The sequence below is a fragment of the Epinephelus lanceolatus genome, chromosome 14 (assembly GCF_041903045.1).
Source record: "Epinephelus lanceolatus isolate andai-2023 chromosome 14, ASM4190304v1, whole genome shotgun sequence".
Classification (NCBI taxonomy): Eukaryota; Metazoa; Chordata; class Actinopteri; order Perciformes; family Serranidae; genus Epinephelus; species Epinephelus lanceolatus.
In genome coordinates this window covers 37413284-37432875 of record NC_135747.1, presented here as the reverse complement: position 1 = coordinate 37432875, position 19592 = coordinate 37413284, and the positions used below count along the sequence as shown (strand labels likewise).

The window sequence follows — 19592 nt, the reverse complement described above, 5'->3', positions numbered from 1 at the left end:
TCTTCCAGAGTTCTTTTAGGGCTCTATTAGAATTCTGTCAACTAAAGTTCTCTCAGAGTTCTTTTTGGGTTCTATTAGAGTTCTGTCAGACTAAAGTTCTTCCAGAGTTCTTTTAGGGCTCTATTAGAATTCTGTCAACTAAAGTTCTCTCAGAGTTCTTTTAGGGCTCTATTAGAATTCTGTCAACTAAGTTCAATCAGAGTTCTTTTTGGGTTCTATTAGAGTTCTGTCAGACTAAAGTTCTTCCAGAGTTCTTTTAGGGCTCTATTAGAATTCTGTCAACTAAAGTTCTCTCAGAGTTCTTTTTGGGTTCTATTAGAGTTCTGTCAGACTAAAGTTCTTCCAGAGTTCTTTTAGGGTTCTATTAGAATTCTGTCAACTAAAGTTCTCTCAGAGTTCTTTTTGGGTTCTATTAGAGTTCTGTCAGACTAAAGTTCTCTCAGAGTTCTTTTAGGGTTCTATTAGAATTCTGTCAACTAAAGTTCTCTCAGAGTTCTTTTTGGGTTCTATTAGAGTTCTGTCAGACTAAAGTTCTCTCAGAGTTCTTTTTGGGTTCTATTAGAATTCTGTCAACTAAAGTTCTCTCAGAGTTCTTTTTGGGTTCTATTAGAGTTCTGTCAGACTAAAGTTCTCTCAGAGTTCTTTTAGAGTTCTATTAGAGTTCTGGCATAGTGACGTTCCGCCAGTGTTGTTTTAGAGTTCTCTTAATCGAGATGAGAACAACTTCCATCCCAGGTAGAAGCTCATTTATACGGTCTGTGGTCGATGCGGGGGTTGAGCCTGCAGGAAGCTTTGATGAGGTCAGCTGCTCACACATCAGTCAGTCATCAGTTAATGATTTTGTGAAAAGAACAGCAACAACCCAACAACAACCAGGTAAAGTGACGTGAAATTCCTGATCAAGTTCAAAGATTAAAAAGGATCAAAATTTAAAAAGTCAATCATATAAATGTGACAGAAGGTGTGTCCAGTACACACGCATGAAAATGAGCCAGCTCTGACTTAAAGCTTTATTAATGAGGCAAGTTACATTCTCAGCAGCTGCCTGCCCAGTCCAAAGAACAGCTTGGTAAGTTTCTGCCAACCATAGACACGTTACATTCTGTTACATTCACACATCTGAGCTGACTCTGTCCTCAGTAGGGAGGAGATGGTGGAAGGTGGAGAGACGACTGCAGAGCTGCAGACCACTGCTCAACACCAACACACAACAACACTGGCTGTGTTTCACTGAGCCATCGCTGTGGTTCCAGCTGTGAAAAGCTGCTATCTGAAGCCTAAACAGGATCTGTTCCAAACCAGGACCAAGTGGTTTTTGTTCTTGACCCCAAACACACGTTCACCACAGCACTGTTGGAGCATAGTGATAGAACTTATTATAACACACAGATGTATCTAGTGAAGAAATGTACAGTGTTTGTTCTGATGACTGAGTTCCACCTGCAGAACAGACTGATGTCAGAACTGATACTATATGGGAACTGATTCAGAACCTGTTCTATTGGAACTCTGTAAAAGTTCTCTCAAGAGTTCTTTCAACTTTCTGTCACAGTTCTATAAATGTTCTATCAGAGTTCTGTTAATGTTCTGTAAGATATTGGTCAAAATAAAGTTCTGACTGAACTGAAAGTTCTATTCTATATTCTATTGTGAAAGAGTTGTATTAGAGTTTGTTAAAACTCTGTCACACTTTTATGAAGGTTCTATCAGTGTTCTGTCAGAGTTCTTTCTGGGTTTGGTCAAATATTTCTGTAAAAGTATTATTAGAGTTCTGTCACAGTAAAGTTCTCTGGGTTCTTTTAGAGTTTGCTCAGAGTTATGTCACAGTTCTGTCAGACTAAATTTCTCCCAGAGTTCTTTTAGAGTTCTATTAGAGTTCTGTCAGACTAAAGGTCTCCCAGAGTTCTTTTAGAGTTCTATTAGAGTTCTGTCAGACTAAATTTCTCCCAGAGTTCTTTTAGAGTTCTATTAGAGTTCTGTCAGACTAAAGTTCTCCCAGAGTTCTTTTAGAGTTCTATTAGAGTTCTGTCGAACTTAACTTCTCTCAGAGTTCTTTTAGAGTTCTATTGATGTTCTGTCAGACTAAAGTTCTCCCAGAGTTCTTTTACAGTTTTATTAGAGTTCTGTCAGACTAAAGTTCTCCCAGAGTTCTTTTAGGGTTCTGTCAGACTAAAGTTCTCTCAGAGTTCTTTTAGGGTTCTATTAGAGTTCTGTCAGACTAAAGTTCTCTCAGAGTTCTTTTAAAGTTCTAGTAGAGTTCTGTCATAGTAATGTTCTCTCAGAGTTCTTTTAGAGTTCTGTTAGGGTTCTGTCACACTAAACTTTTCTCAGATTTCTGACATTGTTCTATCAGAGTTCCTTCAGACATAAGTTCTCTCACAGTTCTCTCACAGTTCCATATCGTGGTTCTTTTTTAATAACTTTATTAGATTTTTGATAGTAGGCTATGTTGCGTTCAGGGGCTGCGCGCGCACTGTGACGTCTCGCGTGTGTTTCAGTGAGCTGTGCCGCGGTGGCTGACGGGATCGCTCCGCCGCTGGTGTGGACATGTCCGCCATGTTTTCCACGGTGCAGGGATCAGAGCAGCCCGCAGAAACGGCCCCAACGTCCCGTTAAACCCGCACGCCGGTTACCGGAGCACCGGAGCACCGATGAGCTCTGCCGCGGCGCCAACAGTCGCGTGCGGAGCCGATTGACGCCGGTATCGGTGCGGGGTTGTGGCGGGAGTCACGTTCCCTCGGACTGTCGCAAACAATGAGTAAACTCTCGTTCCGGGCACGAGCGCTTGACGCCGCCAAACCGCTCCCGGTGTACCGCAACAGAGACGTGCCGGACCTGACCGACTGCGTGTCTATCAACCGGGCCGTCCCGCAGATGCCGACCGGGATGGAGAAAGAAGAAGAGCTGGTACGGACATGTTTTAATTTACACGTTAGCTCGGTGCTACGGCGGGATTCATGACGTGTTTACGTACAGTCCTGTCCGTAGGCTGTGGCCGCTGTGAGTGAGTGTACGCAGTTTACGTAGTCATTACGTACAATGTGCGCTGTTAGCGTAGCGCCACTGAGGCGTTAGCGCTCTTTGTGGCTGTGACGTTCAAGTTTTTACGAAGTTGTCATGGCAACGGACGACGCAAAGTGTTCCGTGTTCCTGTCAACCGACCTAGCTGAAAGCTAATCAGTGCTACATTAGCTTCAGTCTAGTTATAATAATAATAATTATTATCATTAGCTCTCTGACCACATGTACAGTTATATACTAAATACATATCTCTGTGTGTGTGTGTGTGTGTTGATAGACAGGTCCACAGTTAGGAGAAACACACAGGAAGTGATTTAATGTGGAGCCTCCAGGACAGCTTCAGTGTGTTCTGTGTCCTCTGTTCTACATAGAGCCGTTATTTAATCAGCTGATCTGACAACATTAGATTAGATAGAAAGAAAAACAAGCAGGACATCACACAGCGTCATAAATCACTGAGTAGATTTGGAGGCGACGGTTTACACCTGACAGAAATGTTGGTGGAGAACAAAAGAATACTGTGCACATCTGTTTTCAGACAGATGTTGGAGAGATGAGCAGGAGATATGTCATATCTTTAGGCTCCATCACATGCTCAGTGAAATCAGAGGTCTGTACTATGAAGTTAGTGCAGCTTACCCAGGATATATTTTAGATATCTGGCTTAACTAACCCCAACACTGTCCATCTGGATAACCGGTACTACAAAGCTGGTTATCACCTCGTTCAGTCAATTCTGGGTTTTCCTATCCATCTACGAGTATGTTCATGTGAAAGAAGCAGGATGTTAATGACGAGTGACATCAACAGAACCATAAATGAAGATGTTCATATCATATGAGATGAAATAGTACTGAAAGTGTCTGCGACTACAAGAAAGTAAAATGTCGCACTGTGGGATGTAAAAAATACTCTGTAATCTTGTAACATAAATGTGGAGATACTGAAAATACAATCCATATGTCACCGTTGGCCGAGACTTAAATTACATGTAGGTATCACCAGGCTACATGTGACATTAGTACAGAATATTTTTTGCTGTTTAGTTGGATGATTAAATAGTTTTAAAACCAGTGGAAATGAAGCCCTGAAACATTTATTCTACTGACCTATAACAATGTATAGGCTCCTCTTTTTTACCTGAGACTCCTGACTTTCATCCATGGATACTTCTTTCTTCAGAGATCTGATTTGTCAGAGGTCAGGAAGTTAACCTGCTCCGGAGCAGGTCAGCTGTTCAGCATCAGTTACCGTGGTGATTTATCCCAGTGTCCATGGTCGGCCTTAGGTCAAAATATTTTTGGAAAGTAAAGATATGGGTGAAAATTACAATTCTGTAATTACTGAAAAAGTCTCTAATAAAAGAGCATAAAAACCTTTCTATATGCAAATACTTATTGTATATCGGCCGCCATCCAATTAAATGTACCCAAAAGGTCTGTCAGGCCGAGTGCAGCCAAGGAGGCTAAATAGAGACGCTGAAAGAGCACCTGAGCACCGTCCCTTTATTTCTACCACCATCAGCTGTAACCCTCCAACATTATAGCTTCAGTTCCACTGTGCATGTGTCACAACCCATCATCCCACAAGGTCATAGGGCGTGTCCCAGCCTCTTTTGAATAGGCTTAGACACAACTTACAGACGTACACCTGCACACTGCTAACTTTCAAAAATAATACATTTATTGTGAAGTTTGGGTAACTGGACCATCATCAGGCACAAAGAGAAGTCTTCTTCAGTTGAGGAGGGACTGTAAGATTGCAATCAGCTATATTCCCCACCAGCAGTTTGAAGCCAACAATACCAAACAGTTATTGACTATGTGACAAACCAACTACAGTGTTATGTTTAGGGCCCAACTGATATGGATTTTTTGGGGCCAATGCCGATTTCGATATTATAGAATAAAGAAATCCGATAACCGATATATATATATATATATATATATATATATATATATATATATATATATATATATATATATATAAATTTTTACGTTTTTCAATTTAAAACCCCCCGAAATACCTGCTTTTGAGGGCTTAAATATAGTTCAAACACTCGTTACAAAGATATAAATTGAAGGAAGAACATTTTACTATTTTCAAATACTTTTATTATCAGAAATTGTGTGGAACAAGCAGCATATGGACAATTTGAACACAAAATAAATCAAAAATATTATGTGCAAAAAGGCAGTAAACCTCTGGGAAATAAAATTATCATGCAAAGTCTATATGAATTAAAGGCGCTGTATGTAAGAATGTGGCCAAAACAGTTACTGCACTCAAATTCAAAATACTGCCACGAGTCGTGTCCGCCCCCCCCTCCCCTACAGATTCGAGGTTGCTGGACAGCGGCACGCTGGAGACTGATTTGTTTGCCCACGGGCGGCTGCCGTGGCAGGGCTGCGTCGCCGCGTCCTTGATCTTTGGTTTTCCAGTGGACCATTCGAGCAAGTCCGGCTTCTCTGCTGCTAACACTGCTGCCTGGATACAGCTGAGGAGGAGCCGGCTGCTAATGCTATGTACTGGGACACTGCTAATGCTGCTTGCCGTGCTGCTGTAGCTCAGTCGTAACTGTAACTGATGCTGAGACTCTACTGACTGTGTGACTGGTAGACGGCGGTGGGTGGCGCAACAGGCCAAAACACAAATTCAAAACATAAACATGATTTGCAGGCCGTAAATTTTTTTTAAAATAGGAATATTGTGGCTGTACTATTGTTGTCGGTGAGATCAGTATGTTATATGAACATTATTCCTTAGTCTCTGTGACATATTAGGAGGATTTTACGACTATTTGCTTTATATTTCTTACATATAGCTCCTTTAAGACATTCACATGTATGTTCACAGTACCAGAGTTGTTCTTATTATTGCCAATTTAACAGAGGTAGGTTATAGTGCAAAAAGTAACACAAGGACATCATTTCTAAGTAAAACACCATATTCCCTGCATTTTATTAGTGATGAAAATATAAGTGTTAACATCGGCATCAATTGGCCAACTTTTTATTTTCTAATGGCTATAATCGGCCGATTAAATCGGCCGGCCGATAAATCGGTCGGACCCTGGTTATGTTCTTATAATTAAATGCTTGAAGTTCTAAAGGTTCAAATAAAATGCTTTCTCAGAATTTCCAAATCTTACTTGTATAATGTGTTTGCATGAAAAGTGGAAGAACAGCATCAGTGCACAAACTTAAACCTTCAGAATAAAAACAGCAAAGCCTCCAAGATGCTCCTGGGCCAAACAAAGCATCAAAGTTCACATATCAAGAATCAAATTAGCCTCCACCTGATCAACACTGCGTTCTGTAAACTGAGCAGGTCCGTATGACAAAGATCCAACTGTCCGGTCACCAAAACATCACTATATATATATATATATGTAGAGATAAATGTTGGTCCAAAATCTTCCACAGTTGTAAAACTAAGTTGAGCTCAGCTGACTGTGAACGCTGCAACTTTTTATTCACTGTCATCCTCACCAGAGCTTCCAGTGAGCTCTGACTCCTGTCTGGATCTGAAGTTATCAGACTGCTCCTGTTAGCGGTGTACAGATCTTATCTTAATGTATGAAGGAAACCACTTCCTCCACATGTTTATCCAGATGACATGAGAACATACTGAGCCGTGCAGGTCGTTTCTGAGATGATCGCAGTGTTAAACAGTGACCGAGTTCTGTTAATAATTCAGATGACCTCACAGTGAACACGTCCACCACAGAAACCTACTGAGATCAGATTCTGAAACTCTTTCACATGACTTAACGAGGCTGTGAAGTTCTGTAGTCTCATTTAGCCACTGGTTAGCATCTGTGTTTATTTAAGACCCATAAAAGCTTCTAAATTCACAGTGGGGTATTCACTGACATATTTTATGTCATATAGCAAAACACGAAAGTCTCTTCAGCTTGTGTTAACCACAGACCTTGTTTCAGACATCTAACCAAAAACACACTGACTTCAATACGAAGAAACAGGAAGTGCGAACCTGCCAACTCATTTCTGGGTTGTAGGACTCATTCCTGGAGAATATCACCACATAGAAGACTCTCACTTTCCTAAAGAGGGGCTGCAGTCCATACAGCTCATCTTCCAACAGAGGGGGGTGCAGAAGCTCCCTGAAGCTGTTTGATAACTGACAAAAACACCAGAAGAAGAATTTTATGTTAATATGTTATACTATGTCACTCACATCTCATGAGTCTCAAATCCTCCATTAGAGGTAGTCCATATGTGTCACACTCTGAGATCAGACTCATAGAGAGGCGGATAGATCCAGAAATGTTCCAGATTGTTGGTGTGAACGTTCATCGTGTGTGTTTGTGTGTTTCAGGAGCACCACCTTCAGAGGGCGATGTCGGCCCAGCAGGTGTTCAGGGAGAAGAAGGAGAACATGGTGATCCCTGTCCCTGAAGCAGAGAGTAACACCACCTACTACGACCGTCTGTACAAAGGAGAGGTCAAAGTTCCCAAACAGCTCATCCACATTCAGCGTGAGTCCTCCTGCACCATCGAGTCACTACTGCACTACCAGATATCAAAGTTTACTTGTCAGAATCGGATCAAGACCAAATAATGTTGATCTCTACCTACAGATGTAGACTGGGACAGGTAGACTGGTTCCAGTCATGATATGTTCAAAGAATCAGCGGTGTGTTCAGGTGTTCAGGAAATGTGTGTTCTTTTTGTGGTTCTGCAGCTCTGGGTCTGGACCAGGAGCAGCCAGACTATGACATGGACTCGGAGGACGAGACGCTGCTCAACAGACTCAACAGAAAGATGGAGATCAAACCTCTGCAGTTTGAGACCATGGTGGACCGACTGGAGAAGGCCAGCACACACCAGGTAACACTGAACACACACCAGGACATTGATTCCCAACTGTTCCAGGATAGCAATGGCGGTTTTAGGGGAGGGCCTGCAGGGGCCAGTGCCCCCGTAACTTGGAGTCCGGCCCCCCCCTTTGGCCCCCCTGCCAAAGAGTCGGAGGGGCAACGTGGAACGCGGAACTAAATCGTCTCAACCAGTTGCCGGTCGGACAACTTAAAGCGGCGCACCCACCGAAAACATCAGTAGAGAATTGTGTGGCTGTATTTAAGACAGCTCTTAACCTGCACGGCAACACACAGCACCATTGAAGTAAGCTCTGAAAACTTTCTCGTTCTCATTTGGCTCATGGAAGTTACATGTCACACCATGTTGATGTAGACATGTGAAATACAATCCGGAGTTTTCATGGGTGTTTTATTGTGAAAATTGACCAGATACTCTTGTCTTTTCTGCACCTGGCTTCCTGTTTGACTCATCTGGTCTGTGCAAACTGACGTGCCGTCGCGCAGCGTCCATCAGAAATAGACCCGGCGCGTGTTTTTAGCGGAGCGGAGCGCTGAGCCGCTTCTAGGCCGTGGCTGGTGGACCTTACAGCTTACATGGACTTGAATGGCCGCTATTCGCTCCGGCACCCGCGCCTCGGCCGAATTGCGCACACCATGGATCCAGTGGGTTGCCATAAATGGGCCTGTCCCAGAGGCATTCAACTACCAGAGGGCTTTTGAAATCTTCTTTTCGAAGCTGCGTAAAATTAAATGCTCTGATTCAGGGTGCCGTACTTGCAAATCGTGAGGGAGGGAGGAAAGCAGTAATTTGTGTCTGTTTGTGTGAAATTAATTTAAGTCTTACCTTTTGTTTTCTTTTCGTATTGCGTATTTTGTATTGTTTTGCATATCTGTAACTGTGTTTGTGAGTGAGAGAGTTTTAAAAGAATATTGTGTCTGCCCATGATTTAAAATAATAAAATAGCCCTCCATTAGTACGTTAGTCATGTTTCTTTTGATTACTGAAATGTTTAACCACTAATCCTTAGCCGTATTTTAAGTGTAACCCTTCACCATAACATACCACTAGTGTTTTTATCAGTAAAAGTAGAACATTTCTCACATAAAAAAAGGCACAAAGATGTTGAGATCTAGGCATATTCTGTCATCATAACTTGGCTCTCAGAATTCACCAGATTGATGCCTTTAAATCAAATAGATACAGAATTTTCTCCCGGGGGAGCATGCCCCCAGACCCCCCTACAGGGTTGGATGTAGTCTCCAAAAATCCTGTGGGAAACACTTATATACGTATGTACATATATATCTTATTGTTCAGATTTAGATATTTGACCCTACTTGTATGTGCCCCTGTATCAACAGGACTGGCCCTAGCTTCCCCCCCCCCATTGAAACTGGCCTAGAACTGCCACTGCAGGATAGGGATCCAGATTTCTCCTTAGTCATTATTTCAAGGTCCACACAGTTTAAAATATTCAGCGTCATTCCTGCGTTTGGCCATGTCGTGCAGATTCATACCCAGGGTGAGTCAGAGTAAGACAGAGGTAGCTACAGACTCAGACTCGGTGAGTCCCAGTGGGATGGAGGAAGCTGCAGACACAGACCAAGGATGAGTCCGAGAAAGACGGAGACAGTTGCACACACAGTCCCAGGGTGAGTCTGAGTGGGACAGTGGCAGCTGCACACAGAGACTGAGGGTGAGTCTGAGTGAGATGGAGGAAGCTGCAGACTCAAAGTGAGTTCGAGCGAGACGGAGGCTGCTGCACACACAAACCCAGGGTGAGTCTGAGTAAGACGGGGGAAGCTACAGACTCCGACCCAAGGTTAGTCTGAATAAGACAGGGGCAGCTGCAGACACAGACTGAGGGTGAGGCTGAGTAAGACGGGGGAAGCTGCTAGGAGGAAGAGAGGCTTCACTAGGTCAGAAGGTGATACAGAATACGACAGTCTCTGGCTCCTGTTTCCAAATGGTGTTGGCAAAAAAAAATTGTTGCACATTTCTCATCTGTCGTTGGCGTAATTAGAATGCAGTAGCTCAGAGGGCTAACCTGGTCGGTGTCACCCTGAATGTTCCGCTGAACCCCGTTCAGACTCTATATTGTGTCCTCATCTGATCTCTGTGGTTGTGGTTCTGTCCTCAGCTGGTGTCTCTGTCAGAGGCGAAACTGCTTCTGAATGAGGATGACTACTTGCTGAAGTCGGTGTATGATTACTGGGTGAGGAAGAGGAAGAACTGTCGGGGTCCGTCACTGATTCCTCAAATCAAACAGGAGAAGAGAGACGGCTCCACCAACAACGACGCCTACGTGGCCTTCAGACGGAGGACCGAGAAGATGCAGACCAGGAAGGTTAGTTCACCTCTCTGTCCGCCATGTGGCTTTTATTTTAACCTGCTGATTGTTTTCTGGATTCATAAACAGAAGGCTTAAAATATATAAATTAATAAAATGTCAGAAAACGGAAATAAAAAACACATAATGACATTTTAACAGAGTCATAAGAGACGAGCTCCCATGTCTCATTTTGTCCTTTTAAGATATAAAAAGTTGAAGTAAAACTCAAATCAGCTCAGGTGCGTTTAATAAAAATGATGTCGAGTTTATTTTTAACTGTGATGTTCCTCTGATGTATTTCAGAACCGTAAGAATGACGAGGCGTCGTATGAGAAGATGCTGAGGCTGAGGAGAGAGTTCAGTCGGACTGTCACCATCCTAGAGATGATCAAGAGGAGAGAGAAGTCCAAGAGGGAGCTGCTGCACCTCACTCTGGAGGTGGTGGAGAGGAGGTGGGTTCACATACTGAACACGACAAACCCTAGAGGTGGAGAAATAAGCTCACATTGTTCATGTGGAAATCAGTGAAATTACTCTTTAAACTGATGAGAGGTGAGGTCAGTTCATGTTTCATGTGTTTGAAGTCATGTTGATGTTTTTGTGTGTTCAGGTTTCAGATGGAGGATTTCAGCGGAGACACTCTCAAAGAGGTTTCACAGCCTCTGCTGGAGAAACACGTGTACAGCACCCCGGTTACTCTGAACAACAGCAACAAGATCAAGGTACTGACACTTCATATACACCTGTCTGTCAAAGCTCAAGTGAAGGAAAACATGGTGGAAATATTTCTGTTTTATGTATAAATTGGCCTCTTGACAAACGCTGCACACACGCTACCTCAGGTGTGCACAGAAACGATGACACCCAGAGGTCTCAGATAACGTAGCTGATGAATCTTAAATTAGCGGGTGCACACCTGTCAGGAATCTAATGGTCATTTTGTGGCACGCTTATTTCGCGCACAAAGTAAAAGCATTTTTATACAGATCAATGACTGAGGTCCAGTAAGATGAATGTTTCACTCTCCTCGTTGCCCCGTCTGTGTTTCAGATGCAGAAGAAGCAGCTCTTTGTCAAAGACGAGCTTACCTTTGACCTGCTCAGGCCAAAGAAGAAGAACGTGAGACGGGACAAGTTGTGTCCTCCACAGAGACGTCCCGGTCGCCCTCTCGGTCCCTTCACCGTCAACAAGGCCGACATCAAACAGTATGACTTCCACAGCTCCGGAGAAGAAGACAGTCCTCCACCACCACTGGTCAGCTCCTCATCTTCACCTTATTTTCTTTTACAGTTTATTTTTGTTGCTGTAGCGAACCTCAGATAGTCTCTGCTGCCTGCTCAGTATGTTAGGCCCTTGTATTTTAACCATGTATACACAGGGCTGCAGTGTTAATCAGTTGTACTCTTAAAGGGAAATTTTGGTTTATTTCAACCTGTCTCCTATCGTCCTAAATTTGTTTCAAGTGACTAGTGACATAGAAATAATAGTTAGCATGTTAGCCGTTAGCCTAGATACAGCCGGGCGCATAGTAGCGTCAGACCTGTTAAAACGTAAGTGAACGGGCAACCTTCAAGTGCAAAGTTAGTCCACTAAACAAGCTTTTTTTCCACAAAGACCGCCTCATATCGTTAGGATAAATGTCAGAGAACATATAGAAAACGACATGTAAACGTGTTGTCTTACCTTACCGGTGTGCTGCCATGTTTGTTTACCATCTAGCTCTGCTTTCCAAAGCGCGGCCGAAATATATCTCGCGAGCTCTAGATAAAGCCCAGCTGGATACTACTGCAGGTGGAGGTGTCTTGTCCTCGGTCACATCCAGACCTTGAAAATAAGGCTGCAACCGGTCCCATTCCTTGCAACAGAGGCATTCCTCTTCTGTGGGCACTGGGGCACAGCATTCACAGGTACACCACCAATCTCCAGAGCTACGCAGCCTTGCAGCAGCCATTCCTCCTCTCTCGTCCTCTACCTGTTGCGCCTCTCTCTCTCTCTCCTCCTCTGTTCTTCAGTTTCACGAAGCTCTTCATCAGTGTATTCTGGCTCAAATAAATAAGGGCGGCCATCAAACTCTGCAAAATCAAATTCCTCCTCCACAAAGTTGAAGTCTGGCAAAAAGTCAGCCATTATTCTATAAATCTTTCATAAAATAAATGAATGAACTTTTCAGGCTACTGTCCGGTTCTGCCTTCCAGCTGTTGCTGCTTGTTCTCGCGAGATTTCAGGCACAGTATGAGATCGCTGCTTGTCCTCGCAATATTTCAGCCACGCTTTGGAAAGCAGAGCTAGATGGTAAACAAACATGGCAGCACACCGGTAAGGTAAGACAACACGTTTACATGTCGTTTTCTATATGTTCTCTGACATTTATCCTAATGATATGAGGCGGTCTTTGTGGAAAAAAAGCTTGTTTAGTGGACTAACTTTGCACTTGAAGGTTGCCCGTTCACTTACGTTTCAACAGGTCTGACGCTACTATGTGCCCCGGCTGTATCTAGGCTAACGGCTAACATGCTAACTATTATTTTTATGTCACTAGTCACTTGAAACAAATTTAGGACGATAGGAGACAGGTTGAAATAAACTGAAATTTCCCTTTAAGATCTTATTTAGAGAAGGAACAAGCTGCTGTTTCTTCTTTCCTCCAGCAGGTGTCACTGTTTATCAACCTAAGCACTGATAGTTTACTTTGAGTCCAGAGGCTTTGTGTTAATGTTGTGACTGTTGTTGTGATTGTGCCTCATGTGAGCATTTAATTCTTGATTTTACCCAGTGTTCCCACATGAATGGCTTTTTATCTGTTTTCATTTGGTGTTAATCCATTTATAAGCTTTAGATGTGAGGAAGGGGCTGTTCTTGTTACAAGGTGTGCCTGGCTCTAAGTTCCTCAAACAAAAGACAGTACAGGATTTCTAAATGGAACCGACCCAGCATATTAATTTTGAGACAAGTTATGAGTAAAATATTGACTTTTTTCTGAGTCATTTTGGTTCAGCTGTTTCTCTATGGAAAATGTTCAGCATTGATTGAGTGTGAGTGTCTCTGTGTGTCCTCAGTCTCCTCCGTCTTCACCTGATGAGGAAAATAATCCTGACGGAGTTTTTGTCTTCAGGAGAAAAGCTGGATGTCAATACCTCTCTGTGAGTCTCCACTCTTTCATTTTACACTTAGTACTGCTGTTACTACTTTTGTTTACACATCAGGGGTTAATAAACAACAATAAACAGGTGTGTTTGTTTGTGCAGCCTCGTATGGAGCAGACAGGTGGAGAGGATCATCCAGAGCACCGTCACTCTCTGACTGAACTGAGTCTGCCTCCTCATTGGACAGGACTGAGCCGGCGCAGGATAGGACGAGGGGGCAGGTAACACTGAGTTTATATGATCCATTATATAATGAGAATGATACATATTGTTTGAAGCTGAAGTCTGGTGTCGGGCTCTCTGTGGTCAGGATCATCCTGGACCGAGCCTCCTCAGGTCTGGATCCAGCACTGAGGCAGCTGGACTCTTTATCCAGGACCAGTCCCTGCCTCCACAGTGACCCAGTAAGAACCAGCGCCCCCTCCCTGACTGAAGTCCTCAACAACATCCAGGCCCTGAGGAGGCTGTGCTTCAGAGCCAGACCACTTCAGGACCAGAGGGAGGGCGGCAGGAGGACCACAGAGTCCTTCATGGAGGACAGAAGACTCACCTGTTGTCTGTCACCCCACAGCAACTCAGGTGAGTCAGGAAACTGGTCCTGGTCCCAGTCACAGTCTCTCTCAGTACTGTGGTATACACGCTCACCACCAGGACACCTCCCGCTGAATGTGTGTGTGTGTGTGTGTGTGTGTGTGTGTCAGCAGGAGGCATCACAGAGGAGCAGTACCACAGTCACCAACAGCAGCTGGTCCAGATGCAGAAGCAACAACTGGAACAGCTGCAGCGACAGAACGTCACTGCTCCGTACAGACACAACACACAGGTAACATATATATATTCATTATATATGTCACCACGAAATATAAATCATACATGAAAATAAACTGACTGATCTCCTATCCTGTCCTGGTCTGTCCTGTCCTGGTCTGTCCTGTCCTGGTCTGTCCTGGGCTGTCTTTAGTCAACCAGGTCCACTGACTCCAGTTCAAAGACTCTGGACTCTGCCAGTGCTCAGTTTGCAGCCTCAGCAGTGATCAGCGCTCCTCCTCCAGCTCACAGTCACGTCAACAGTGAGAACAGACCGTACAAGGCCAGCGTCAACGGAGTCCATCCTTCAGGTGAGTCTCCTCACCTGTCAGAGCCTCACAGGGTTAACTGATGCTTCTTCACAGTGTGCCTGTGTTGCATCTTTGATGATGTTAAACTCCTCCTCTTCCTCCTCCTCAGGTCCCTTCAGGCCTCCGTACTCTTCCTCCTCGTCTCTCAGCAGATCAGGGCTTTCAGCTCGGGGGTCGCTCCACTCCTCCTCCTCCTCCTCCTCCTCCTCTTCCTCTTCCTCCTCCTCCTCCCATCAGTCTCTCCCCAACCAGAGGAGTCAGGTGGGAGCTGTCTCCCCCGCTCATCCCCACACTGCTCGAACCTCCGCACCCCCAACGTCTGCCTTAAAGCTCGCCACTGTCGCCGCCAACCTCGACCGAGTGCCCAAAGTCTCCACTGCCAGGTAAATGCCACCTACACAAACCTGTGGAATAAAACATTGCTTACACACATGTCCAGGTAAATGCTACCAACGTACATCTGTTCAGATATAGACCACCTACATACACCTGTCCATGTAAACACTACCCACATACACCTGTCTAGGGATGGGCAGCACAAGCAAAAACATTATTCGAAAATCGTGGCTATTATTCGACAATTACCTATTCGATTTTTCGAATAACACTACAATAACAATAATAAAACGACTATTCGAAATTCAAAAATCATGACCCATCCCTACACCTGTCCATTTAAACACCGCCTACATACACCTGTGCGGGTAAACGCCACCCACATACACCTGTCCATGTAAACACCGCCTACATACACCTGTGCGGGTAAACGCCACCCACATACACCTGTCCATGTAAACACCGCCTACATACACCTGTGCAGGTAAACGCCACCTACATATACCTGTCTGGGTAAACACCACCTACATACACCTGTCCATGTAAACACCACCTACACACACCTGTCCAGGTAAACACCACCCACATACACCTGTCCATGTAAACATCACCCACATACGCACTTGTCCATGTAAACACCACCCACATACACCTGTCCACGTAAACACCACCCACATACACCTGTCCACGTAAACACCACCCACATACACCTGTCCATGTAAACATCACCCACATATGCACCTGTCCACGTAAACATCACCCACATACGCACTTGTCCACGTAAACACCACCCACATACACCTGTCCACGTAAACACCACCCACATACACCTGTCCACGTAAACACCACCCACATACACCTGTCCATGTAAACACCACCCACATACACCTGTCCATATAAACATCACCCACATACACCTGTCCATGTAAACACCACCCACATACACCTGTCCATGTAAACATCACCCACATACACCTGTCCATGTAAACATCACCCACATATGCACCTGTCCATGTAAACATCACCCACATACACCTGTCCACGTAAACACCACCCACATACACCTGTCCATGTAAACATCACCCACATACACCTGTCCACGTAAACATCACCCACATACATCTGTCCATGTAAACACCACCCACATACACCTGTCCACGTAAACACCACCCACATACATCTGTCCATGTAAACACCACCCACATACACCTGTCCACGTAAACACCACCCACATACACCTGTCCACGTAAACACCACCCACATACACCTGTCCATGTAAACATCACCCACATATGCACCTGTCCACGTAAACATCACCCACATACGCACTTGTCCACGTAAACACCACCCACATACACCTGTCCACGTAAACACCACCCACATACACCTGTCCATGTAAACACCACCCACATACACCTGTCCATGTAAACACCACCCACATACACCTGTCCATATAAACATCACCCACATACACCTGTCCACGTAAACACCACCCACATACACCTGTCCATGTAAACATCACCCACATACACCTGTCCATGTAAACATCACCCACATATGCACCTGTCCATGTAAACATCACCCACATATGCACCTGTCCATGTAAACACCACCCACATACACCTGTCCACGTAAACACCACCCACATACACCTGTCCATGTAAACATCACCCACATACACCTGTCCACGTAAACACCACCCACATACACCTGTCCACGTAAACATCACCCACATACACCTGTCCACGTAAACATCACCCACATACATCTGTCCACGTAAACATCACCCACATACACCTGTCCACGTAAACATCACCCACATACACCTGTCCACGTAAACATCACCCACATACATCTGTCCATGTAAACACCACCCACATACACCTGTCCATGTAAACATCACCCACATACACCTGTCCACGTAAACACCACCCACATACACCTGTCCACGTAAACATCACCCACATACACCTGTCCACGTAAACATCACCCACATACACCTGTCCATGTAAACATCACCCACATACACTTGTACACCTGTTGTTCTATCAACCAACATGGACAGCAGCATGTTACTGTGGATAAGGATTATGTTCAGGACCAGGATCAGGATTAAGGTTAGGATCAGTATCAGAATTAGGACCATGATTTGGATCAGGATTAGGATCAGTATCAGATTTAGGATCAGGAAAAAGATAAGGATCAGAATTAGAATCAGGATCAGGAGGATCAGGATCAGTGAAACTTTGACAACAGAGTTTAAGTAAAACATCCTGATTTATTTTATCTTTGATCGGAAACACCTAAACGATCTCTGCTGGCAAACTGGAGGAAGTGATGTCATGAGTGATGTCATCGCTGATGTATAACTCTGGTTATTTTCCTGACAGAGATTCTCACGAGTCAGAGAGACTTCTGAATGGATTGTCGGAGACGACGCTGCCAATGGAGGTCACATAACATCATATCCCATCATCCCCTGTTCCTCCTCCCGTCACCTCCTCCTCCACAGTGTCTGACCGGTGAATGTGACACGCCGTGACCTCCAGAAGAAGAAGAAGAATCAGAACATTTTAGTGTGGACGATGATATTATTATTATTATTGTTATTATAATTATTATTATTACTGTTGTACAGTTTGTAAATGTATTTTGATGTAAAATAGTTTTTGTTTCATCAGTTTAGTTTCTGAATCAGATTATCATCATGTGACTGCAGAATCAACTCTGACTGGTTCACAACAAATCCTGTATCTTCGCTCTGATTGGTTATTTATTTGTAATGTTTACATTTTGTATTTCGTTAAAGATCATTTTCCAAAGATGGACTTAATTTGACAGATGTAAGGATGTTTCTGTGACGTCATGATTTAGTTCATATTTTTTAAATGTTTGTTAAAGAATCTCTCCATGGCCTTCTGATCATTTAAACCCACATTGAAATAAAGATATGCATCCTGTAAAAACAGACGCGGATCTGCAGCTGGAACACAAAAGTTTTTTATATTTTTAAACTTGTCGGAGGTGAAGTCGGACAGACGCTGATCAGATGTGTGTGAACTGAAGCTCTGACAGGTTTCACTGTTTCTATTTTGTCCGTCAGTATGAATCATGAAGTGTGTGTGTCGGCTGGTTCACACACTCTGTTCGCTCTGTTTGTGTTTCAGATATTAAATGCTGAGAAATAAAAATGCATCACACTGATGGCTCTTAAACATTGTGGTTTATTTCAGTTTGTAAATAAAAACAATAAATGCTTCAGATTTTTAACCTTTTTTTTTACTAAAAATCCTGTTTGTACAATCAGTGTGTTTAAATACGAGGATGAGGAGTTGTACTTAGATATTTCCATACTTATCTGCTGCATCTCAGCTTCAGTTATTTTATATTAATAATTAATACATTTGTGTAAATTTTCAGTGCAGTGAAAGTACATTTTCACGCAGAAATGTGCTGCGTTAGAAGTAGATAACACTTTTTCATTTATTTTTTTGTTTAGTCCAGTTGAAGGTGAGGGTTACCACCACTGATGATGTTAAATAATTTAAACAATTTACATTATTTAAATATATAAAAATGTATCATTTTAAATTATTTATATATATGTATAAATAATGTATCTTTCACTTAGATTGATATATACACTCACCTGCCACTTTATTAGGTACACCTGTTTTACTGCTCATTAATGCCAATATCTAAAAAGCCAATCATATGGCAGCAACTCAACACATTTAGTCATGTAGACATGGTGAAGACGAGCTGCTGATGTTCAAACGGAGCATCAGAATGATGAAGAAAGGTGATTTAAGACGGGCTGGTCTGAGTATTTACTGGGATTTTCAGCACAACCATCTCTAGGGTTTACAGAGGATGGTCCCAAAAAGAGAAAATATCCAGTGAGCCAAAATGCCTTGTTGATGCCAGAGGTCAGAGGAGAATGGCCAGACTGGTTCAAGATGATAGAAAGGCAACAGGAAGTCAAATAAGCACTGGTTCCAACCAAGGTGTGCAGAAGAGCATCTCTGAAGCAACAACACCTTGTCCAACCTTGAAGCAGATGGGCTACAGCAGCAGAAGACCACACCAGGTGCCACTCCTGTCAGCTAACAACAGGAAACTGAGGCTACAATTCACACGGGTTTTCTCACCAAAACTGGACAATAGAAGATTGGAAAAACCACATTCAGATGGAAGCATGGATCCATCCTGCCTTGTATCAACGCTTCAGGCTGCTGCTGGTGGTGTAATGGTGTGGGGGAGATTTTCTTAGTACCAACTGAGCATGGTTTAAACACCACAGCCTACCTGAGTATTGTTGCTGAGCGTGTCCATCCCTTTATGACCACAGTGTACCCATCTTCTGATGGCTACTTCCAGCAGGATAACGCACCATGTCACAAAGCTCACATCATCTCAAACATGACAATGAGTTCACTGTACTCCAATGGCCTCCACAGTCACCAGATCTCAGTCCAATAGAGCACCTTTGGGATGTGCTGGAACGGGAGATTCTGTGTGATGTCATCATGTCAATATGGACCAAAATCTCTGAGGAATGTTTCCAGCACCTTGTTGAGTCTATGACATGTTACTAGCAGGGTGTACCTAATAAAGTGGCCGGTCAGTGTATATGCATATATATGGAATTAATCATTATAACTGTTATAAAATATGTAATTATTTGAACATATAGATGCAGATAACATTAAAAACATGAGATGTGTTTTTCTATATTCTTCCTCTTATTAATATTATGACTATTATGATAAATACTGCTGCAGAAAAAAAGAGTGCA

The 19592-nt window shown here is 43.5% G+C and overlaps 1 protein-coding gene across 2 annotated transcripts; it reads left to right on the top strand.

The window, feature by feature from the left end:
* Nucleotides 1-2527: 2527 nt before the first annotated feature.
* Nucleotides 2528-18009, top strand: epc2 (enhancer of polycomb 2). Of its 2 annotated transcripts, none has more exons than XM_033618267.2 (14): nt 2528-2907; nt 7363-7522; nt 7729-7874; nt 10006-10212; nt 10501-10649; nt 10808-10919; nt 11248-11451; nt 13254-13337; nt 13443-13561; nt 13651-13919; nt 14045-14163; nt 14302-14458; nt 14568-14841; nt 17185-18009. In XM_033618267.2, the coding sequence occupies exons 1-14, from the start codon at nt 2755-2757 to the stop codon at nt 17252-17254; spliced, it is 2223 nt and encodes a 740-aa protein (XP_033474158.2). In that variant the 5' UTR covers nt 2528-2754; the 3' UTR covers nt 17255-18009. The 2 variants fall into 2 exon arrangements, with proteins under 2 accessions (XP_033474158.2, XP_033474157.2); XM_033618266.2 differs by having other exon boundaries at nt 14042-14163.
* Nucleotides 18010-19592: the final 1583 nt, after the last annotated feature.